We start from the raw sequence: 24,063 nt of genomic DNA on the forward strand, positions 1-24,063 counted from the left end.
TCCGTACCGAAAATGTCCAACACTTCGTTCTATACTGTCCACTGTACCAGTCGTTGAGAGATAATTTATTTACCGATCTCTCCGAAACAATTGATAACTTCACACACCTTCCATCAGAACAAAAATTTGACATCCTCTTCCACGGCAAATCCCTCAGCGCAGAGGACGGTCGGCGCGTCGCCGAGTGCTTCCAGAGCTACATTGAAAAATCCCTCACCATCAGGAATTCGGCGGCGGCTGGCGGCGGCGTGGCCGTGCGGCGGTGACAGCGGCCCTTCCTTGCGGACATCGCCAGTAAACTACCTCAGAGGCGGCAGCATTACTTTAGTTACTCATGCTTTATACGTAACTTAGTTGATACCAACGATTATTTTATACTTTTTAGGTGTATTTAATTTTTCATTGTATTTTTCTTTTAATTCGATTATTAAAACTTCAATTTGTCATTATTTGTGTTTCACCCGATGTTTTTTTTTTTGTCGTGAATGATGTGTGAACGAGCCAGAGTGTGTGAGGGAGAGGTGCCATGAAATAAGCTGAACAGCTTTTGCACCGATCCCAGACTGCCTTATGTTTATATATGCGAAAATATTCAATAAAATCGAGCAAACAAACAACAAACCCATGAGGTATTTTTATGAAAGTTATGTTGATTTCCGGGCATCAATTACTGCATTGGACATCGACGCCTTTTAGAGAATTTTTCGCGAAAACCAACATATAACGACACCACTCACTGACCCATCCTTGTAGAAGATCCTCTTGGCCAGCTGGAGGTCGACTTTGCGTCCGAAGCGGACTCCGCGGGGGTCCGGCATGAGGCGCAGCTGTCCGGCCGAGCAGGGTCGCTGGTCGGTCCACTCGGCGGCGCCGGCCTCGGCGCACAGCGTGCCGAACTGGTCGCACAGCACGGCCGGGTCGCACTGGTAGAACTCGTGCAGACGCACGCGCGGCAGGTACTCGCCGTGCATCAGGTCGCGGATGATCTGCAGCGCGGGGGAAGAGCGGACAGTGAGCCGAGCAGGAACAGCTGCACTCAAAGCGCCGAATTCCATTAATACCATTGCCTGTGTGCCTTGAAACTCTGGCCCTACCAGCAAAATCTTACTTAGACTTAGACTTATTTCGTCGACTCCATCTAGTAGATACAGGATCATTTCTGACCGTCTTCCAATTATGTTGGCTGTCTGGATGATATAAATTTTCAGGACATCATAGTTGGGAGGATTCTATAACAGTTAATTTTCCTGGTTATATTCTCAGTGAGTTCCTTGCGCACACGGGCTTGGTAGATATAATGGATGATCAAGCTTTGTGGCTTATCGGCGATGATGATCAGTTCTGCTGCTGGTAGCGTTCTATTCAAGATAGTTTTGCATATTTTTTGAGCAGCTACTCTATCGTCTTTCATTTCGTCACATTCAAAGAGCATGTGTTCCAGAGTTTCAATGGCATTACGACGCAATGGACAGGCAACAGTTTCTTTGTGCCTTCTAACCATGCTTGTGGCCACCAAAGAGTGGCCCGTTAGTAGGACAATTTTGGTTAGTGTCGCTTGTCTGGTAATTGCGCTGTACCTGCTTGCCGGCCAAAATGCCAAAATCCAATACGATATCATTTTATCAATCAATCCATTAATGCTGTACCAAATAATTAAATGGCAGCGAATTACACAGCAAGACTAGCCACCTCCCCCGTTCCCATGCACAATACAGCTAGGATTGACCTTCCCATACATAGCCAGCCGTCTGACCGCCCCCTCCTCCGCCCCACTCCACCTTCTCCGCTCGACCACTCACCGCCAGGTGCCCCTCCTCTGTCACATCCTCTCCGAGGCCTCGGTCGCGCCACCGGCCGGCCAGCATGTCCCTGGACAGGTGGTCGATGAGTCGGTCCAGCAGGTAGGCCGGCCGCAGGTGCGGCGAGTTCACCAGGTTGTAGCCGCACTCCGGGTGCTCCTGCAGCCACGGCGACTCGTTGGCAGAGTGGTTCAGTACGATGTCGCACACGCTCAGAACCTGCCGATGACAGTGGGAAACAGCGGGTTATTCAGGTGGATGTGATAATACAGCACAGTGTTGATGCTAGTAGAACTCAGCCGGAAGAGAGCATGCATCATAACGTATCATTCCGTTTTCCAGGTACTATGCAAGTAAACTGCCAGTTTTTTTTTCATACGGAAACCAACGCAAAACGAAGTGATGATCAAAACCAGATAAACCAACTACGTTGGAATTTCTGGAAAGCATGAACACATCCCCACTGACTGACACTACAAGTTTGTTTATAAGGAAGCAGGGTTTCTGCAACGATCTTGGCAGACCGATGAGGCAAACGTCTGATCTGGCAAAATAAATAACGGAGTGTCGTCAGTGTCACATCAGACGGTTAGGTTTGCACCGTCCGTTTACTGAGAAACATGACAGTCCAGCCAGCGACCTGATTTAGGCAGTATAACGTGTTCAGCATCACACGGGTGGCTGACACTCAACAAGCTATAGTCACACACATACGCACCTTCCACTCATCGCGCATCTTTTTGATGAGCCGGGCCAGGTCCTCGATGGTGGCCGGCGACCCGTCAGAGTTCTGGAAGGCCGGGTTCAGCCGCAGCTGGTTCGACAGCGAGTAGGCCGAGTTGGAAGCGCCCAGCTCCTGTTCGAAAACAAGAAACTGACATCAGACAGACAGCAAAGGAAACACACACGGCAAATTATTACGTCCTCGGCCGTATGTGTCGGAGAACGAGCCCGCAGACTAAGGACAGCGATTTCATTCGAGTGAGAGATTCGTTACCACTCCTGTGAATAACTGTAAGATGGTTGAAGTGCCCAACTATCTATGACAGGTGAGGACGCACCTGGACGGGCGTGAAGTGGACCATGTTGTAGCCGGTGTTCCTGGCCACCTCCAGCCGGCGCTCCCACTGGTCCAGCGGGCCCAGACACTTGGCCAGCACCGTCTGGCTGACCAGGCAGTCCATGCCGATCACCTCATTGTTCGTGCCGCGCGACAGCGTCGGGTCCACGACAAAGTAGCCGGAGCCGCGCGGGTTCGGGTCCTGACTGGAAACCACACCGCACACGGAACGGTGAGCCGGTGATGGGATGCTTTATTTACGACAGCCTATGCCTTATCCACAGCTTCCACTCCAAGCCAACACAAGCAGGAGGGGCGAGAAACAGAGAGTGCAGCCCTCGATTCTAAACAAGCGTACAACATTCAGTGGTGGCAGACTGAATATTTATGAAACGTCCTGACAAGAGCCGGTGACAGCAAACAACGCTGCCTGGTACGGCGTTCTGTCACACATCATCGCTATCTGAAATGCATGCTCAGTTAAAAACATATCAATATTCTGCCCTGCTCACAATCACGATATTCGATACCTAACCCAGAATACATTGTCCAACAAGGGCAACAGTTCACCAGTTACCAATCAGGCATCGCACAGCTTGAAAACTTCATCCATCCGCCAAACAGCACTCAACTATGTACACACAGAAGAGCAGCATATCGCAACTACAGCCGGCTACTCACCCTTCCGAGTGTGTGAAATAGTAGCGGAACGAGCCGGCGCGCACGATAGGGATCTCGACGAAGATGCTCGTGTCGTCGATGATCTTGCTGTCCGACTGCCAGGGCAGCAGGCGGTACTTGTCGCGGCAAAACTCCTCGTCGGCTGACGCCGGGTGGTTGCTGTACACGGATACGATGCGCCCAAACAGCGACGGCCCCAGGCGAAAGTGGAGTACAAAACCTGCGGCGAGCCAACAAAGACACAATTACAGTGATATGAGTGTGGCACAGCGACGTGGTGGCTGCTCTTGGTGGCCGCCTTCAGGGCCCTCCAGAGCCGATAGGCTACACTACGATTGCAGCCGGAGAGACATCAATAACGACAAGCACAGTAAAATGACGGCATGGAGCGAGATCGAAGGGGAACAAAGGTCAAAGAACGAGGACGAAACGAATGACGGTAATGTGAAGGTTAAGAATCGCGATATTTTTCCCTGAAGGATTAAGTTAGGGTAACATCGTGTTACTAAAAGACTTTCGAAAGGCGCTACGGCGCTTTGGCCCATGAGAGTAAGTGTTTGCGGACCGACAAAATACTCGACACACCATCAGATAATGCACTGAACCGGGTATCGAGTGGCAACATTACACCAGAACAACAAACTCAATCGGGCGCGACTGTAACGCAGCGCTGATGGCGGACGTGCCAATATGCCCGCCCGGTGTACGGTTACGACTCATTTCAAGAGCTGCACAATACAAAGGTCTTGTTTAACACGACCACGGCTCAACACGACAAGAAATGAGCGCACCGCCGCTAAAAACATACATGAAATGGTGCTAATGCAAACTATCATTACCCTACCATCCTGGTATTTTTAAGTCCTTAGCCAAGCTACCCATAGCTTCCACTGTGCGACGGATTTCGGTCCGACCGCCGGCGACCACCCACCTTTGGTCAGCCGGTAGAGGGTGGTGTCCTGGTGGTCGTTGTCGTGAAGTTTGAGCACGCGGACCTCGGGATCATCGCCGGAGCCATGGCACGCCATTCCCGGTAAAAACTGCGGGTAGCTGCACGAGAATTTGTAGCGGTCCAAAGCCCTGCGAAGTGCCGGAAGGGAGGGTCAGAGCGGGCTCAGGGAGGGAGGGTCGAAGACGGCCGCTCGCCCTGGAAGATGGAGGAGTCTCTCTTGACGGTATGAATGTCGACAGGTCCCCAAGGCCGGCACGTGTCAAATGCCATGACTTGCCCCTATTCGTCACGTCAAGTAAAGCATCACGTACCACGCAAAATGAGCGGATTTATCCAGTAGAATGAGAGGTGGGAACACCCAACCCCTGGATGGAATGAGAAGTGAAAAGGTTGTTAGCATCAGCGTCAGAGTGTGCTGTTGGTCGTCTTTGCTTATCGACACAGGAGTTGCGCACAAAGTTAGGTAGCTTAGTCATGTGAGAAACGCAAACAAACCTAGGCTGCGCGATATAGACAGAATGTGAAGTGTTGAGTCATTGAGAGTTGAGACAGGTTGTTATTGAGACATGTTCAACAACATTGCAATTCGGTTTAAGGAAGTAGAGAAGACTTAAATGCAAGAGATGGTCAGTGGGGTTCTCACCGAGACAAGTGTGACGTGACATCCAATCAAAACCCGCCCTTACATGCAGAAGCGATCATGCAGGCCAGCCATACGTTCCGACAAGACAGCGTGCAAAGGAAGGACAAGCGAGGTCGAAGCCCAAAGGCCTAACGGTCGCGTTCGGCGTCGCCGGCCGATTTTTTAACGTCTCCTTGACCTAACTTGGATGCTGCATCGTTAACACTAATAACATTAATAGATAACCATCAGTCTATATTATGGTTATAAAAAACACGTGTTGGAACTACGCGACTTGCGAAACCTGTCTATGGCAGGCAATACGCTCAACTTAACAAACTTAAGCAGGCAGTCTACCTTCCGCGTACCAGTCCAGTGCCAGGCCACCGAAGTGGTGCAGGCGATAAACAAATTACTGGACGGACATCAGCTCTGCAGCGCGTCGGCGAAACCGCGGTACCGCAATGGTGGCGAACCGAAATTATAATCGTAATGTAGCGAGACACAAAAAAGAGGTTTGTTAGTTACACAAGGTAGACAACGCGGTATATCACACCATATTAAAAAAAAATCTAAAGAAAAATAGCCACTGGAGCCAGCTAGGTCTCGCTGTGGCCATGCTATGGTCCACGCTACGTCGTTACTACAACCTCGAATGAAAGGGACACCTGTTACCAGAGAACCTCCCGCCGCATGCACATACAGCACCTCGGCATTGCGCAATGTTATTGGTTGCTGGGTGGCCGATCACAGTAAGTCATCACAGAAGGCCTGACGATGAACTGTTGGCCATTGTATGACCAATGACCATGGCACCCGTTACTGCGCGCGCAACGATAACTGCCTCCGTGTTCGCACCACATCCGGATTACCGGCTAACGAGCAATTAGCTGAAAGTAAGCCATTCTGGTAATGGTGACCGCCTTTGCACGAAACAAGGCCTTTATGTTGGTTGCAAAGGGGCTAAGAATACGATTATAAATGAGAGACGCGACACCAACGATACACGCGAGGCCTGTAGTGTAATCCAAGCTATTGTTGCTATTGATCAATCAATAACGATTGTCTGTTTCCTTCCTGTCGATTAAATATACCACCGTGAGCGAAACAGCGTGGCATTGTGCAGCGGGTTAAGGGTAAGTGAAGCATTGTTGACGCTAGTGTCTATCGGTAACGCATGGAGATGTGAAGCACAGTCCTTCAGCTAAACAGAATGAGTGACAGCCTGCTGACTGCCCCGTGAACCACCCAGTCACCGCGAGATGTCAGGGGAACAATGTCGCCGTTTTGCATCTCTCCGGCGGCATATCGGCCGTTTATTTGATCAGTCCCGACTCAGCGCGGCGCCTGTCGACCCGCGTGGGAGACCTATAACATACACACGCCCCCGACGACAGACGGCAGACGCTCGTTCAGCCCCCGACTTCCACCCCCCATCGTAACACCGGCGCTACCTGGCGATCCCAGACATCAAAGACGAGCACGTGTATCGGATGTAACACGAGAGTCAGCGGGCCACAGACATGGTTCCGGCACCAGTCCAGCGCCGGGTGACGGGCAGAACACAGGTGTTGGGACATGTCCACATCGGCAGTTGCTATCCACAACATCCGGCGCGATCCGGTCCGTGGCGAGTGACCATGAGTTCGTCGGTGGGGAGGCTGCAGGCTAACCCGTGCACTGAGCCGACGATTCAGTCAATGAGCTCACAACTGCCGCCACAATGGCGAGAGCTGATCGGGAGATGGTTCGGCCGATTGACCAGACGTGACCGTGACCGTGACCGAGAGCCGAGAGCCGGTCGGTCGAACACCGGACCAACAGTGCGCAGTGTGAATAGCAATGGCACGGGGAAGATCAGGGGTCACGGCTGCACCTGGGAGCTCAGGACAAACACGCAGGATTGACGCACCCCTCACAGTGAAGGACTCGACGTGGGCTGAATGGGGAGATAATGCTGACACGCAGTAACCGAAACTGAGCTGCGGTCGTTTGTTTATGGGACTCTTGGCGTTATCTTGTTCGCAACATACCTAATACGCTCCGAGCGAAGAAGCCACAAAATTGCGTCTGCAGAGGTGAGTACGAGCTAATCGGTAGTGGCACAATCGACTACGACTCAATGATCGGTTGATCGGTAGTGACACGAAATTGGTGTATTTCCGACCAGTTTTACTATCGGCTACGGCAAAACGGGAAGACGACATCGCTGGCCGCACATAAACAAACACCAGCGTCTGCAGGGACTATGGACACCAGCTTATCGGTCGGCGTGGGCGAACCAGATACATTCCAGACATACAGTCAGCGCCATCCTGTAAGAAATAAACGGTACAGCAATACCGACTAGCATGTGCTCAGTGCGTGCTGTATGAAACATGTCGGAGTTAAACTGCTGATTCTTGATTTTTGTATACGCTCAACTTGATTATGAACAGCACGCATGCACTGCATGAAAGCTAACAGCCCATTTTAACGCGAAAATTTTAGCTCACTTTGGGAATGATTTTTATGTTAGGTTCAGCAATATGAGCTCTTGTCGTCGACGATCTTTCTGCCATAACGCAATGTCTTTCCCACATGTCTATGTTAATTCAGATAGCATTGACTCGGAGAGGCGGCCGGTTAGCGTAGGAATTTGTTAACCCGCGCCCTGCTGGGGGTCCTGGATTTCCACGCCCTGCTGGGGGGGGGGGGGTGTTTGAACACCCCCCTTGTAACTCGGCTCCTGGGCCACGTAGCGATACGCGGAAGGCGGCGTTCGAAAGAGCGTAAAAAATAATGACGAAATCACTTCGGTCAATTTTTTGGTCAGGTTAAAGGTCAGGTCACCAGAGGTCATTGAAGGCAAAATTTCGCCGATTTCCAGGTCGAATGTCGAAAATTTCCAAGAAGCCAACGCATAACTCGGGAACCAATAGAGCTACAGCGCCGCGGAAAAGCGCATTCGATAGCCCTATTAACGCCCTTTCTGAGTAATTCTCTCAGATTTGACCTAACGTCAACGGTTTTGCCTGCAGGGGGCAAAAACTGCAAAAATAGCCGATTTTTTCGAAAACAGTTTTTCTGCAATAACTTTTGACCCAAGCCTTGTACGAGCTTACTTTTACCGGCATCGTGTTCCTCTCGTCAAGACGCATCGAATGAACTATAACTTGACCTTGAAAGGTCAACTTGAAAATTTGACCTCAGGTCAAGGTCATGACCTGACCGGAAAGGGTCATGTTGCATATCAGTCGATCCGTATCGTCGAGCTGAACACATCTAAGGCGTTTTCATCGCTCTAGCATGCCTCTATCAAAAGTTATTTGCGAAAAACTGATAGATACCATTCGTGACCTAAGATGACCTCAGGGCATAAACAAGGGTCACGGACACCATTTTCAAGTTCAGTGTGTCTAAACCACTTGTAATTCGGTGTTTGGGAGTGTTTATAATGTCTTTCATCCAAAAGAGGCGCATTTCAATTTTCTCCCATTGAATGGGGAGGTCGCAAAATTGACCTGACCTTAGGTCATCGATATCAAAATTCTGAGATATACATTTTGTACATGCTATTGCTCTTAGCAATCGCTGAAAGTTTCAAAGCGATCGGTCACTCGGTGTAGCTATGACAGACATTGAAACTTTTTATGAGGTGAGGTCACTTCAAGTGACCTGGTGACCTGACCTTGAATGACCTTGGTCTGAAATTTTCACAACATGTGTAGAATTGATGTATGATAAGGTATACTAAAAACGGCGGCGCTCCGCGCCGCCGTTTTTGAGATATTCGCGAAAAACCACAAGGGGGGGTGTTCAAACACCCCCCCAGCAGGGCGCGGGTTAATTTAAGGACACCACGAAAGTGTAGGGAAACGACCTTCTTCCTACGAAAATGTGATTCAAGCGTGATGGTGTGATGGTGCACTTCGGTCATGTTTGTCAGAATCGACATCATCAAAACATGACAAAATGGCAATCCAAAACACAAAAACAGGATCGATGCCTAAACATAAAACATGAACTGCAACAGGTGCCAACCACCACACCAGCAGCGGGGCCGGACGTGACGAGACAGACGGACACCCGACCCCCTCCTACTCACGGGAACACATCCTTGGGCTCCTGTATGTCGGGCGGCGGGCACAGAATCACCTCAATCACCTCGTCGACGCGTTCGACCACCGTGTTGCGGCCCATGGCTGCAGCTCGGCCGTAGTCGCCGCGGCACTGGCCGGCGCTCACCGCCAACTGCAGACTGCCGAGCGGGCCGGGCCGGGCCCGTCGGGACCTTGAGGCGGTCATTTCGCCACCGTCGGGCCGCGCCTCCGCCGCCGAGCGGTTGTATACACACCGGCGACCAGTCAGCCGGCGGCCGCGCGCGATCGGCCGATATGCAGCGGGCGCGCTCCTTACCACCGACGCAGCGAGGACGCCCCCCCCCCCCCCCCCATCGGTGTGTGTATGGAAATGGGCACACAGCGCCGGTCTGCGCTGGGTCAACAGACGTCCGCAGCTTCTCACGGGGACAGGCTGACACAGCCGCGAGGCACAGCACACAGACAGGCCACCGGGCAGACAGACGTCAGGTCGGGTCGGGGTCGCCGCGGCGGTGGGCCGCCCTCGACCCAGATTGCGATAGTCCGCCGGCGGCAGTCGGCAGACCTGCCCCCCTCCCCCGGTGTGCTGACCACTGCAGCGCGCACCAACAGACGCCGTCACCAATGTCAGGCACAGACGCAGCCTTACGCAGGTGCGTGGTTAAAGCGGCCACATCGAGACAGGTTGGTATGCGAGCCGCGCGTGGTGACGTATGGGTTGGGCCTTCAGTGAGCGAGACGAAGCGACGTTAGAACAAACTACGAAACGGGGGATGGTCCCGTCGGTATGAACCTCACATACTACGGCGCCCCACGCATCGAGTTCAAGGTTTCCGATACGACGAGAATGGATAACAATGGGTGTTTTGCTTCTTGATAAACGGCATTTCCGAGAGTTACGAAAGACTGCTGTGCGTAATACAGGAACCAAAATAAGATTCAAAGAACAGCAATAAAACTTACTTCAAATATTTCTTCCACATCTATGTTGAATAATTGAAAAAGGATTGTTAAATATGTGTCTTGTTGTGAATCTTACGTCATCCTTAAACATCCACTAACAAAGTCCAAAAAACGTTTCTTAATTGCTATTTTTCCTAGCTAATTGATCGCCATAGCATATTGCGACAATAGTTTACCTTTTAGATCGGGACAATAAGTTACGCAATGCACGACTTTACTCAATCAATAATTAGATGGAATTGAGTTGCAGTTCATAATCTTCATCACCTGATCAATGGCCATGACTATTGACTACGATTATGCACGCATAAATCCACGCTAAAAATGTGCTGCATAAATGCCTAACGCAGATTTGCAAGACAAACATGAAATGGCACCCACAGTCGTCACGATTACGTCCGAAGATAAATTCAAAAAATTAAACGAAAAGTTAAATTGACGTCCGATGACCCAGGAACACCAGTCAACATGCGGCTAAAAGCCTCGAAATTCTATGTCTCGAGATGAGTTAAAAGATCTTTTTCGTGAAATTTTCACTCAGGTATAGACAATTGGAAAGGCCGAGAGGCATATGTAGACATTTTTTACGATAGGCGAAAAACCGGTAGGTCTGCCGAGTCTAACGGACCCGGTAACACCGCCAACAAAAGATGTTTACGTCGTCAGCGTCAAATGTTAGGGCAGAGGGCTTGTGCCACCGAATATAAACAATTACTGGCTCCTATCAGAAACTCAATATTAACAGCTCCGCAGAGATCGACTTATCAAATCGGGGCTTATCGTACTGCTATAATACAAACCGATATATTGCCGAAAGCCGCCAATCATTGCAAACTTGCAGACGTTAGCTACCGTGTACATAAGCAATGACCTAGCACACAGAAAACTAGTCTTAAAATTAAAACTTCATTATAAAGCTCCTTCATTATCAGAAGAGCTGGTAAGTAGCAACGTCCAAATATTCACAAGTTCATGGACAAAATCACCAGAGGACAAAACCCAAAGCGTTACCAAGAGAAACAAACGCCATACCTTGGAAGAAGCGATTATCACGCAAAGGTTAGTAAAGCCACCATCATTCATGTGCCACTGCTGAAAGCATGAACTCTCTCAAGGTTAGTATCGTAAGTAATCCAAAGATGTAGACCGTCACCAGTCCCTGAAAAAGCACCAGTAGGCACCACCCAGCTCCACTGTCATGCAAGGGTTAGTAGATCCAGCGAGTGCCACCACCACCATCCTGGAAGCACATGTCAAAGCGGCTGTCATGCACGGGTCAGTGGAAGCCCAGCCACCCGGCAATCGCCGAAGCCAAGCCACCGGCGTCGGCAACATCGTCGTCACTCACGTCATGCCTTCCTCTTCAGGCAGGTCCTCCCCCATGGCGGCGGCTGGCGCACGGCGGGCGCTCGCTCCTGGCTGAAACACGACCGTCACGTCACCTCTGCCGCTTCGGTCACCTCTGGTCCTCCACTCCGCCGCCGGAGGAGGAACGGACACGGTTATCTGCGACCACTGCCGGGACGGACGTGCGGTGTGCGCCCGGCGCCGATAGCGCGCCCACTGCGACAGCTCTCTGTACCGTCCAGACCCGTTCACTGGCCGTCACTGCTGACACAGGCCCGGCGAGCCGACACAGAAAAACAGCGGCCGTCACGGCGCGTGGCAACAGGCCGCCGGCGGTGGCGAGCTCGGCCCGTGTTTGGTTTCCATGGCGTGAGAGCGGGGCGTGCTCGGGCCGTGCCGGAGTCGTGCAAAGGAACGGCGGCGGACGCGCCCGAGCGCCCCGCCCGAGATACGACACCGGACGGAGGGAAACGCCGCACGGTCAGTCGGGAAACCGGACACCAATCGCGTGAACGACAGACTCGCGGTGCGGCGGAGGCGGAAGAGGAGGAGGATACACGACGACTTGGTAGCGCTGTGAACAATATCGGTCACCGACCTCTCATAGGTATCTTTTGTTTCATCGAATAATACCGATACATACCAAAAGGCATGAAATAGGGCTTAACATTTGAGGGTGACATAACTCAGTTGATAGATGTTTCAGCGGGCACCTCGGTCCATTAGGCACCGGCTGCAGTGCGTCTTCATAAACAGAACTGTTCACGCTGTTCAGCGGTATGCACGCTGCACGCTGTTACTACAAACAGAAACAGCCAGTCGCACCGCCAGTGTCCATCTCAGCCGCCCAGTTATCGGCCGGCCAGAGCACCAGCGAAGCGCGCTCAGATAGATCACTAACTGTCGCTCGCTGGTAAATTCCTTCACGTGCTCTCAGTCCGTCGGGAATGGGCTACGTCGAATTCATGGAAACATCGATAACAGCATGCAGCTAGCGGTACTCGTATTTCACACCGATAACGTGCGAGTCGCAAGTCATACACTAGATGCCAAAACTCATCGATGTTTAGCAATTATGAGCAAGTCAACAGAAAAAGTAACAAGATAATAGCGTGCAGATGATTGACCGAAATGATACGTTCAAAAACGTCGGTACTTACTGGTAAGTAGTTGATGCGTATAATTTGCTCCTGCGAGAATTTGGAGACCCGGAAGTTTATTGGGTCCTGTCAACAGTAAGGAACGAGTGTTAAAGGTAGGCCGAAGAATCACTTCACAGCAGTGATAAGATACGAGGGCACAAAGACCTCCCAGTCGATGCATCCCACCTCAAAACACCTCAGCTAACAGACAAACAAAGCGATTCCAGGTTGACATAGGACATAAGAAAACGATCCGGCCGTCGGAGGTAGATCGCGTCTTCGGTGTCCGAATTCGGGGTGGATAGCACACAGGTCTCGTAACTCACGCATCCACCAGCATTCACCCCGCTTCTGTACACAAGGTCAATCATTAGTCGCATGTCTACTGTCCCGCGACGAACTGAGCTGGCCATCGTGTCATTAAAGGGCACGATGCATGTCGTTTCGGGAGTCCATTTGGCTTCTGAATTTGAAACCGTCGGCGCCTCACATCCCTCTTTGACGGTCACTGCTGGCCCACGGACTGCGACCAGACGCATCACCCCACCGGAGGTCGAGTCACCCGTCATACTGCGGTCACGCATCACGGATAGTCCCGCAGAGTCCAGGGTCCCTCCAGCCCTCCCCTTCAACACGCAGTAAGATGGGCTCCAGATGGCCACGTGGCATAAAAGAGAAGACAGCCATGCAGTGAAAATATGGATAGGTATAATGCCCCTATCATGAACTTCTTGAGGCATACAAAACCTTCATTCATACCATTCAAAGTATTTTAACTTTTTTCTTCTCAAAGGTAAAAAAGACAATGACCTTAGTCTTACACATTTTCCCTTTCATGGAACTGGATGGATATGAGCACATAGTGACAATAGCTTTTAGATTGACAAAACGTCTTGGGCTGGGCTTGAATTTAGCATGAACTTCTAGTTCAATACATGCATCTGCAGGCAGAATCCAGCCTGTCAAGATAACCCTAAAGCAGCAGTGTATCATGCATTAGGTAATCAATAGGTATTCATGGGTTGATGGTTCCACCCCTCCTTGGGAACAGAAAAGTGATTTATGATTGCAGGAGCACACTTGTGGAACTATGTGATGTAACTATGGAAGTAAAGTCTAAAAAATTATGGATGTTATTCATACATTCTTGAGTACATTAAATTTAGGAACTGTGCAGCAAAAATATATTTCATTTCCACAAATGACAGAATTCAAATTTCCACTTAACCCGCGCCGGGCCGGGGGGGTGTTTGAACACCCCCCCTTGCGGTTTTTCGCAGATATCTCAAAAACGGCGGCGCGGAGCGCCGCCGTTTTTGGCACACCTGTTCGTGCATCTTTTCCGCACATGTTGTGAAAATTTCAGACCCAGGTCACCTTAGGTCAGGTCACCAGGTCACGCCAAGTGACCTCACCTCAGAAAAATAAGAATGCTCGTCATAGCTACACCGACTGAACGATTGCCTTGAAACTTTCAGCGATTGATTAGAGCAACACTATCTATAAAATGTATATCTCGGAATTTTGATATCGGTGACCTAAGGTCAGGTCAATTTTGCGGCCTCTCCATTATAAGTCAATGGGAGAAAATTGAAAAGCGTCTGTTTTGCACGAACGCTATTCTAGACACGCTCAAACATCGAGATGTGGGTAAAATAGACACACTGAACCATAAAATGGCAACTGTGACCCCTCGTTATGTCCCCGAGGTCATCTCAGGTCACGAACAGAATCTAACAGTTTTTCGATGATAACTTCTGATAGAGGCGTGCTAGAGCGCTGAAAACGCCTTAGATGTGTTCGGCTCGACGTTGCGGATCGACTGATATGCAACATGACCTTTTCCGGTCAGGTCATGACCTTGACCTGAGGTCAAATTTTCAAGTTGACCTTTCAAGGTCAAATTATAGTTCATTCGACGCGTCTCGACGAGAGGAACACGATGCTGGCAAAAGTAATGTCATAGCTCTTTTGAGTCAAAAGTTATTGCCTAAAAAAACGTTTTTCGTAAAAACGGCTATTTTTGGAGTTTTTGCCCTCTGGAGGCTAAACCGTTGACCTGAGGTCAAATCTGAGAACATTACTCAGAAAGGTCTGTAAAAGGGCTATCGAATGCGCTTTTTTGCGGCGCTGTAGCTCTATCGGTTCCCGAGATAGCCGTTGGCAGTTTCCAAAATGTTGAAATAGTCAACATTTTACCTTTGGTGACCTCAAGTGACCTGACCTTTGACCTGACCCAAAAAATGACCGAAGTGTTTTCGTCCTTATTTTTGACGTTCTTTCGATTGCCGCTTACCGCGTGTCGCTACGTGGCCCAGGAGCCGAGTTAGAAGGGGGGGTGTTCAAACCCCCCCAGCGGCCCGGCGCGGAATCTCAGAGCACCGGCCCGGCGCGGGTTAAGGATGATTGGATTCATCTTTCAGCAGGAGTAACCATATCTAAATATTAATCTAAATGATGGAAAAGTAGCTAAATAAGATATGATAATTTCCTATCATGTATTTATGTGTGTCCTTTAGCAAATATTCATGAAACTGGGCCGCTTTAGAGTTACGACGGACAGCCAACACATCCACTTTTCATTTTCCTACAGCATGATGGATAAACAAGTTAACTTATTCTAATTACAATTTAACACAACAGCATAGATTTGGGGGTAAGATCTTAATTAAACCTGAACTTCTGAGGTCCTATAACAGGTCATAAGTAAAAGCCAAGACCTAATGTCATTGGGTATTGGCTTAACACCTGTTTGCCTCATTTAGCTATTTAAACATTATGCACATACACAAAGATGATGCCAAGAGCAATCGCAAGGGTAGCTGCATGAAAAATTAAATCATCTGTACTCACGTATCCATAAAAGCGAAGAAAATGGCCATAATGATAAGCCAGGCAGATTATCCAATGCTCTGTGGCGTGAAGGGAAATCAAAACAAACCAATTACGACCTCGCCCACGGGCATTCGACGGCTCTCACCCACACAGCTGCTTCGCGTTGATGCTAAAAATAGAGTAGAAAGTAAAAACAACCCACCTTTTCGGTCCTAAATGGTTAAAAAGAATGTAGTCTTCAACTCAAACTTGGGATTTATATGCAAAGTGAATAGCAGACGACAGGACAAATCGGGCGAATGCAGCGCGTTTTCAGGCCTTCGCAAGGTCACGAGAAGTCAAGACAGAGGCACCTCTCGGCAGAAAAAGTTACTAACTGGTGAAAAGATGACGCCCCAGTAGCTCCATGCTCCAGCCGGGTTCCAGTTCAGATGATTCAGCGATGACCGAGGGAAGGTCACTACGGTCATGCAAACGACCGTCCTGCACGAAGGTCGCTCTGTCTTTCCTGGCCTAAGCTTTTGCCAAATTGTCAGGGAACTCAGATTTGTTTTTCAATAGAAAAACACAATTCTAAAGAATAGTGTTTTAACTATTGACAACAAACCTTCGGTTACTCACGAACTAGTGGTTTCTGATTGAATACAGACGACTGTGTTGTTTCGAAATTAAAATAAAATTGACAGCAAGGCGCATGGTGTGGAGAACGACGATGTAATTTCGCTTTTGTTTTGTTTTGTTGGGTTAGGCCCTTTCGGTCCAATAAGACCATTTCAGAGCCGGGAGGATGATAGGATATAGGGGGAGACATTGGTCTGGGCAGGCACCCTAGTGAGTCGCCGGGGCTGAGCCCGTCCAGAGGACAGGCCACCCAGCCCCAAGGCACTCACTGCACCCGGCTACGGGGTGCGCTCCCTCGGGAGCAGCGGTGCCGCTCCAAGGGAGCAGCCCACATGAGATAAAGTTGCCTGTCCAGCCCAGAGGGAGGTTGCGGCGTGGAGGAGAAGGATTTCAGTATCCTGAGGATAGAAGCACGGAACGGTGATGCAATTTCGCGCAAGTTTGGTAGGCACTTTGATTTATCATTGGATCTTTGTTTCTAGTGTTACCTATCTTGCATATTGGACAACTGCAAGACAGATCGAGAATCGTCAATTAATCGGTAAATCAAATAATCGTCTTCCCATATTCATTGTATTTCTACCTGGCACCTGCCTGTGAATGTTTTCACTCTCCACTTCCTCAACAGGATGTCATCGCCGCAAGGTACCTAGAAATTCGGTTTTACCAGGCCTTGGTAAGTATCAGCGATGCTTCCTATGCCGTTTATTGCCTACATGTGGCCATGTCTTGTACACAGCCGTCGCCTTTTTGACGACAGCGACCACCCCCGTCCGTCATCGCTCCGCCCCGTGACAAGCAATAAACGGGAGCAGCAACAGTGAGCGACCTGCACTACGTGTCAGAAATTGGCAGTAAATCGAGGAATTCGGTAAAATGAAAAGGGGTAGTCATTCAGAAAAGGACGAGTTAACAATTGTTTACCTATATTGCAATGGCACTTTACAATAGAATGACCGGTGGATGTCTACCAAATCAAGGCCATCAAAAAGAAGACATGGAAAACAAGTGACGGCAGACAATTGAGCCGAACAGAGATTTATGTACGCGATTACCGATGATGCCAAGAATGTTCAGACAAAAGTTGCTGGAAAAAAAAAACATTGGCCACCCGAGCAGCCATAATTTGAGCTAGCAATAACAAATATGTGACGTCTCCTTCAAAGTCGCTGACAACACACCGCAGCCTCGTGACCAATCCGGCTAATAAACCTTATCGATAGCATCCTTTCCACACTTGATTCAAATCTGCAACAAACTAGCCATTAATTCAACAATCTCACTGTAACAGCCAACACACAGTCCAACAACGAACACCGTCGCGCGTCGTTCGTCTCCCAGTCTCTCCCTCCCCTCCCCGCTCTCCCCCACGCCCCACGTTCCACTACATCCACTTGTTCTGGGCGGCGGGCGCCTCCTCTGCCTGCACGCCCTGTCTGGCGGCCCTCCACAGCAGCAGGCTCTGCAGCTGCTCCGGCTCGGCGCGGTACACCAGGTCGCTGAAGTCCACCACCAGACGGCTGGCGCTGCTGATACCGACCATCGCGCTCGCCACGTAACTGTGGTCGTTGATGACGCTCTCGGCCAGTTCCACGTAGTTCCACGCCTGAGAGAACTGCCGGAACGCCTGGTCGTTCTTACCCTGGCGTGGACAGAGACGAGGGATGGTTAGATAACTGTGGGAGGACCAACGACATAGGCTCATAAGTCCGGAACACTTCAAACGAGAATGGCTGCGAATTTAAGCCGTACAATATTATCAATGCATCACTACAAACTACTGATGTTTCCGCAACTGAACAATCACGAACGAATAGCGACCATAACTCATGGAATTCTGACTCGAGTTTCCCTTCCCGTCAGACCCCACAGCACTCATTTCTCCCAAACAAAGCTCTTGCTATCATGACAGCACAATCTATTGATTTCTCATTTCGTCAGCGAGAGGCACCGTGGGCGCGGGATGCCTGCGGTTAATAGCCATGATTACGGGTTAGAGGACTGACTGGTTAATAGGTGCCCTCACCATGGAGAGGTAGATGTGTCCCAGCTCCGAGCTGGCCCGTATAATCTCCTCGTCCAGGTGCTGTCCGCGCGCTATGTGCTCACTGCGCTTCAGATTGTCCACCGCCAAAGGGAGCTTACCCATCCTGGGGTCAGACAGAGTATAAACGAACAGTAAGTGAGAGCGATAGCTTGCTGTGCTTCGGGAGAGCAAAACAATCAAGAGTTCTTCCACTAGAACGGCTAATGCTGTACTAAACCGGAAACGTCGCTGATAATGTATACAAAAAAAAAATCCAGAAATACTAAGTAAATCATTTTTCAGCCAGCAACACGGAAACGCGGATGGTCTTCTGTTCAGACAAGCAGGGTTGCAATCCCAAAACCTAGTAACTAACTGCCTCAAAAGTCCGTAGAATTCCTGCGTTTCGGCAAGTCACATTTCATGATATCACAATGCGGTCTTAACATCTTATCTCAGCCACCATCCCCTGCCGGCCCCTTACTCACGCGGCGTGACACTTTGCGATCTTGAAGCAGCCCGTGCAGACTCCCTTGAAGTTGAGCAGTTTGTCCGAGAGCCGCAGGTAGGCCTCGTAGCGGCGCAGCGCGTTCTGCCAGTTGCCCATCTTCTCCTGGATCTCTCCCAGGTTGTACTGAGCCATCGCCTCGGCCTGCATGTTCTGGGCTGTCGGACGGGAATAAGAAATAAAATGACGAGGCGACGGGATTTGAGTATTACGACAAGGATAAGATGTCGGTGCTAGTTGATGACTCAAACGGGTCTGATATAGCAGCTGCAGCTGAGTGGTTTAGTATATCGATTCATTTATCGACAACTAAGAACAATATCACGAAATTAGCCTGAATACATCTGATTAAAGGTATATAAAGTAATGAGTGCGAAAACGCATTTTATGGGGTTTCAAATCAACGAATATTCAGCGATATAGTGTCATCCGAACCACTTCTAACCAGCCATACCACCCTATCTCGGTCCCGTCTCCCGCCGGCACTGACCCTGGTTGGCCATGACGGAGGCTCTGAGGTAGAGTTTGAAGGCCTTCTCGAGGTCCTCCTTCTCGGCGGCCACCGCCTGGCTGAGGTAGACGTCCTGCAGCAGCAGGCACGAGTAGCGGTAGTAGCTGTAGTTGTCCATTGTCTCCCACACCTGTTTGTAGGAGAGCCGGCGGAACTTCTCCAGGTGCGTCAGCGCAGCGCTGATGTTGTCTGCAGGAGCGCAGATGCGGGATGTTAGGAAGACGATACGTGTCGGGTCTAAGGCGATTGACGGAAAAGATACACCGCCTACTGAATTCCGATCATCAGCTATATCGGGGATACAACGGAAAGTAGTTGAAGCTGGACGTCGTTCACAAAAAACACACAATGGAAAACACGACAGCTTACAAAACAACACCCCGACACGTGTGTGGTTGAAGAAAAACTATCCAGCAACAAAACTGTCAACCCTTACTGTCCATTAATTTCCAGGGAAGATGAGTCATAGAGACGCACTTACCTTCGAAGAACCACATGATTCCCACGTTGCAGTGAGCCTCGCTCTCCCGCATTTTGCCATCGTCCTCGATTTTCTTGCCGAACTCGAGGCACTTGTCGAAGAAGTGGTTAGCCAGCCACAGGTCAGGAGGGTCCTTCAGAAAGAAGGAAAGCGAGATCGTTGGCCGATCCGTAGGCGGACATGTAGTCGTCTGAAAGCGTACAATGTTCACTTCACGTACAATTATCAACAAAACGGGAGGAAACTAACAGTCTTACGACATCGTGGGGCATCCGGCATGAGATACAAAACAATGTTTCAAGTTGGTTGCAAGATAAAAAGCGCAAAATTTAGGACAAAAATGGCACACAAGCACACCAAGTCACACCTGAGTACAGTTGAGGGAATGATTGAACGCAGGAAATAATGCATGAATGAATGATTGAACCCAGGAAATGATGCATGAATGAATGAATGAATGAATGGATGAATGAATGAATGAATGAATGAATGAATGAATGAATGAATGAATGAATGCTGATGAATGTGTGAATGAATAAATTAATGTCGATGAGAGTGGGAATGAATGAATGAATCAATAAACGAATGAATCAATGAATGAATGAATCAATGAATGAAAGAATCAATGAAAGAGCGAGTAAATAAATGAATGAATGAATGAATGAATAAATGAATGAAGAGACAAAGGAATGAATTTCCGCCTTAAAAAAAATATTCATGATGGGCATTGGGCAATTTCAACGCTGGTCAAAGGCCACGCAACTCTCTAAAACCCTAGAAACCACGCCTAAGCGAAACATCCCCATCCCGTCCTGCGGTCGCACGTCGTCGGACAGACTCCTCCACGTCGACCAGGCACTGTTTGAGTTTCTGCAGCTTGTGCGGCGTCTCCTCGATCAGCGGTGCCGGCGCCTTGGCGGCCGCCTTCTGCGCCGAGTCGCGCCGCAAAATGTGGTACATCTCCGTGTGCGCGTGGTGGCAGCCGCGCTCCAGCACGTCGATACAAAAGTTGTGCTTCAGCTGACTACGGTGGCTGGAGGTCGGCAGCGGGCAGAGGCGGCGGTGGTGGTGGCAGGGGAGAGGAAGAGATGGGTTAGGAGAGGGGCATGATGAGGCGGTCAAGGAAGAGGTAGAATTGAATGAGGTGGAAAAGAGTGAACAAAAGGATTTTTGTGCGATATGGTTAGTGAGTGACATCACAGGTCCTGGGAATCGTTTCATTTTGCGAATATCACATCAGAAAATCACAAGCTGGCCGTACCTTACATCATCATTCCCAAACCTGTGACTAACCATCTCCCCCACACAGTCCGAGACGTCCCTCCCCCCTCCTCCCTCTATCCTCTTACCAGTGGGCGCTGGCGCGGGCCAGCATCGGCAGCTGGCACCGCTCGCGCAGGATGCGGTCCTCCAGCTCCTGTTCTGCCGGCATGCGGTGCTTCTTGGTGGAGAACATGCGCTCCATCTCGCGCTGGTTCTCCGCCAGCTTCTCCGGCTCCCGACGCTGAGAGCTGGTGGGACAGGGGAAAAGTGAGGTAGATCAGCCGCAGGATTATCATCGGACGGGTGATGAGCATTATTGGCGCTGTAGAACAGAGCGAGTAGAGAAACCGGGCCAAGCCGCTTTGGCGTTCGCAATCACAAATGGACACGTCCAGCGTTCGATTTAACTTATGCCGAGTACCAACAAGATTCCGATCACGAGGCAGAGGTTAGGTCAGGATCTAAGCAATAAGCTACGCTTGACACACCGGATCGGAGCATTGGCGATCTGTCCGATTCAAACACACCGGAATCTCACAGAAAGGGGTCCTGGACGCTGATCGTTGACCCAATCACGCGGATACTGAGCGAGAGCCCGATCCGAATATAATCCCATCTCAAATCTCCGTTCTAATCGTGACGTAGTGGTTATCTTTCACTCATCACCACACACTACTTCAACTGGCTTCCCTTTCCCGGGAACAGGCCCACCTAATGACGCTCTCGTCTTCGCCCTCACCTACTACACTCTCCCCAGGTGCACTAGGGCCCAGTATCCCTCTCCCCTCTCGTCCCGCCGCGCTCCGCCGACCTGGTGATGCGCTGCGGCCGGTCGTCGGCCGCCGAGTGGCGACTGCGGAACACGGGCGGCAGGAAGGAGCGCACCACGCGCCGTTGGCTGCTGATGAAGAGCCGCGGGTCGCGCTGCCGCAGGTACTGGCTGATGACGCTGCGCTGCTCACAGGCGCCCGGACGCGCGTCCGAGCGCTCGCTCAGGATCGAGGCGCGCGGCTGGGTGAGGTAGAGCAGCCGCTCACGCAGCTCTTGGCGGCGCTTGTCAGCCAACTACCGATGGACAGGAGTGTCAGTGACGAGTAACAAGCATTGATACTGACACATGCTGAGGCATGAGTGGACCAGAACAGGACCAGAGGCCAGTTTTACCAACAGAAATATCGACAGCTGTGGTTATTTCTCGCATAAATAGTTTAACTTGTGGGAGATGTAAGACCTAAAAGTGGCCACGGCAGATGATTTTCGAAGGCAAGCTTGGCCTCTGGTATAGCCACTGCCAAGTATTTCCTAGAAGCCCTGGTCAGATCTATTGACACATACTGGTTGGATAGGGAATGTCACAGCTCAAACATCCTTGATTCTGATGAATGAAAAACATGAAGAAACATGGATCAACAAAGTAACAATGAAAACACACACAAAAACAACTCACCCCATATGGGTCATCAGCTGTGTCCTCCCCCTCCTGTTTTTCCTCAACTGCAGTGCTCTCTTTCTTCCCAATGGCAGCAGACTGCATGGAAGGTGTCTGAATGCTGACACGGTGGGTGCCGGGCTCCTTCTCAGTAGAAGGGTCTTTCATGCTAGAGCTGGTGGGCTCCTTTGTGGCTGACGGTGCTGGTGCCGGGGCACCAGGTTGGGCTGCAGAGGTGGCAGGCTCAGGGCCCACCTTGCCAGTGGCATTTGTTGAGGGTGTGACTGTGACCGCTGGTACCATGGCTGCAGACCGGGAACTCATTGCTTCTGTGACTGCTGCACACACAAAATAGCAGGTGAGTGGGACCCCTCCAAATTAATAACCCAGCCAGCAATTTTGCTCCGGGCCCAAGCAGGCGCAAGTGCGGATTGCCCGAGATTTTTAGTCAGGCTAAAGTCGGCTAGGGCTTGGGCTAAAGTTGGCGTATGACACAGAAACGCCGACTAAAGCCCATGCTCTGCCGGAGGTATGCCCGCTCTGCGAGCTCCGGGCAGCCGTAATTTAGCCCTAGTTGAGCGACGATTGGCGTTAGCCCGATTTAAGCCCGAGCAGTGAATCCATTTATATGGAAATTACTCTGGGCCCGAGCGGGCTGAACTCCGGCAAGCCCACTCTGTGTGCCCTGTCTATCCCGACTTAAGCCATAGAAGTGAATGGGGTTTATACATTGCAAACTGCTGTGGCTTTGCTCGGGTTCGGCTCGAGTGACGGCTCCTGTTTTCTCAAGTCTCGACTTGACTTCATCTTGCTTTTGCTTCACACTGGATCAAGTAGCAAGGAGCAGCCAATGCACTTTCAGAAGGTTGTGTGGTTTTAATGCATATTTAAAATTGCTACGCCCTACGGTCACTCATATGCTCTGTTAACCGGTCATCGAGCATTGCGAAAGGAAAGTAGTGGTTGAGTTTGATTGAATGTTTATTTCAAACGACTACAGACACGTCAAATGGAACACAAATACATGAAACAGTGGACTGCAAACTGCAGCAATTATATGGCATGAGTCATGAAAAAGCGCCATCAAAACTAAAAATCAATCACAAGACCCGCTAGCCTTCCTCCCCGTTCGGCGTTCATAATTCTTGGTTGAACACTTAACTGAAAGCATAAAGTAAGGACAGCAAGTAATCGCTCATAAGACATAAAGCAATTAGCAAACAATCGTTTATAAAGAACTTCACTCTGGCGAATGGGAGCTTTGGAGGCGTCTGGCTCCTCCACACACACACACATCTGCAGTAGGTGGTCGGCCAGCTTTCGGCGCAGTTTCCGTATATGTAGGCATACCTACTTAATTATAAGCAGGCAGTTTCCGCTAAACCACTTGGCGAGGGCGACAGCGGCGTCCACCCGGTCCTGGTTTGTATAACTATTCCATTTTTTGGAACAATTTGCTCGAATGGTACGTACCTGAAAAAGAGATCAATTGATTTAATTTACATTGCATGTTTGCTTGAAAAATAACTTATTGTTGCATTAATACTGTAACAGCACTTCTCATTGATCCGTATAAAATGTTCATTCGAATTTTTCAACGCGGACAGAGAATGAGCGTACTCGGTGATAAATAGATAAATTTGTGTTTTGTATTTCATTTTCCTGGTTCAGAAGTGCTGTTATTTCACAAAGATATGCATAAAGGCAGTAGGCACGGAATGCGGCTTTTCTGAGCGAGGGT

The 24,063-nt window shown here is 50.0% G+C and overlaps 2 protein-coding genes across 7 annotated transcripts in view; both read right to left on the reverse strand.

Moving 5' to 3' along the window:
• The window catches only part of LOC122384960 (glycogen debranching enzyme-like), a 29,625-nt gene extending 13,815 nt beyond the window's left edge, over positions 1-15,810 (reverse strand). Inside the window, exons 1-9 of one of the 4 annotated variants that reach the window (XM_043372824.1) lie at positions 15,686-15,802; positions 12,667-12,732; positions 11,508-11,578; positions 4,472-4,620; positions 3,541-3,760; positions 2,861-3,065; positions 2,518-2,655; positions 1,800-2,018; positions 742-986 (exon numbers count right to left, since the gene is read on the reverse strand). In XM_043372824.1, the coding sequence (XP_043228759.1) occupies positions 742-986; positions 1,800-2,018; positions 2,518-2,655; positions 2,861-3,065; positions 3,541-3,760; positions 4,472-4,620; positions 11,508-11,542 (1,211 nt within the window). In that variant the 5' untranslated portion in view covers positions 11,543-11,578; positions 12,667-12,732; positions 15,686-15,802. Of the gene's footprint in view, positions 1-741; positions 987-1,799; positions 2,019-2,517; positions 2,656-2,860; positions 3,066-3,540; positions 3,761-4,471; positions 4,621-11,507; positions 11,579-12,666; positions 12,733-15,501 lie in introns of all 4 variants that reach the window. The other 3 variants (XM_043372825.1, XM_043372826.1, XM_043372827.1) reach the window with 3 other exon arrangements.
• A 984-nt stretch (positions 15,811-16,794) lies between these two features.
• Positions 16,795-22,658, reverse strand: LOC122384961. 3 transcript variants are annotated; one of them, XM_043372829.1, is made up of 9 exons: positions 22,341-22,658; positions 21,705-21,958; positions 20,980-21,141; positions 20,455-20,663; positions 19,631-19,820; positions 19,129-19,338; positions 18,619-18,796; positions 18,131-18,254; positions 16,795-17,746 (listed from the first exon to the last, which is right to left on the reverse strand). In XM_043372829.1, exons 5-9 carry the CDS (start codon positions 19,680-19,682, stop codon positions 17,489-17,491), a joined length of 822 nt encoding a protein of 273 aa, XP_043228764.1. In that variant the 5' UTR covers positions 19,683-19,820; positions 20,455-20,663; positions 20,980-21,141; positions 21,705-21,958; positions 22,341-22,658; the 3' UTR covers positions 16,795-17,488. The 3 variants fall into 3 exon arrangements, with proteins under 3 accessions (XP_043228764.1, XP_043228763.1, XP_043228765.1); XM_043372828.1 differs by lacking the exons at positions 16,795-17,746; positions 18,131-18,254; positions 18,619-18,796; positions 20,455-20,663 and having other exon boundaries at positions 19,631-19,763; XM_043372830.1 differs by lacking the exons at positions 16,795-17,746; positions 18,131-18,254; positions 18,619-18,796; positions 19,129-19,338; positions 20,455-20,663 and having other exon boundaries at positions 19,777-19,820.
• Positions 22,659-24,063: the final 1,405 nt, after the last annotated feature.

This window comes from Amphibalanus amphitrite, unplaced genomic scaffold, assembly GCF_019059575.1.
Source record: "Amphibalanus amphitrite isolate SeventyFive unplaced genomic scaffold, NRLGWU_Aamphi_draft 000204F_arrow, whole genome shotgun sequence".
Classification (NCBI taxonomy): Eukaryota; Metazoa; Arthropoda; class Thecostraca; order Balanomorpha; family Balanidae; genus Amphibalanus; species Amphibalanus amphitrite.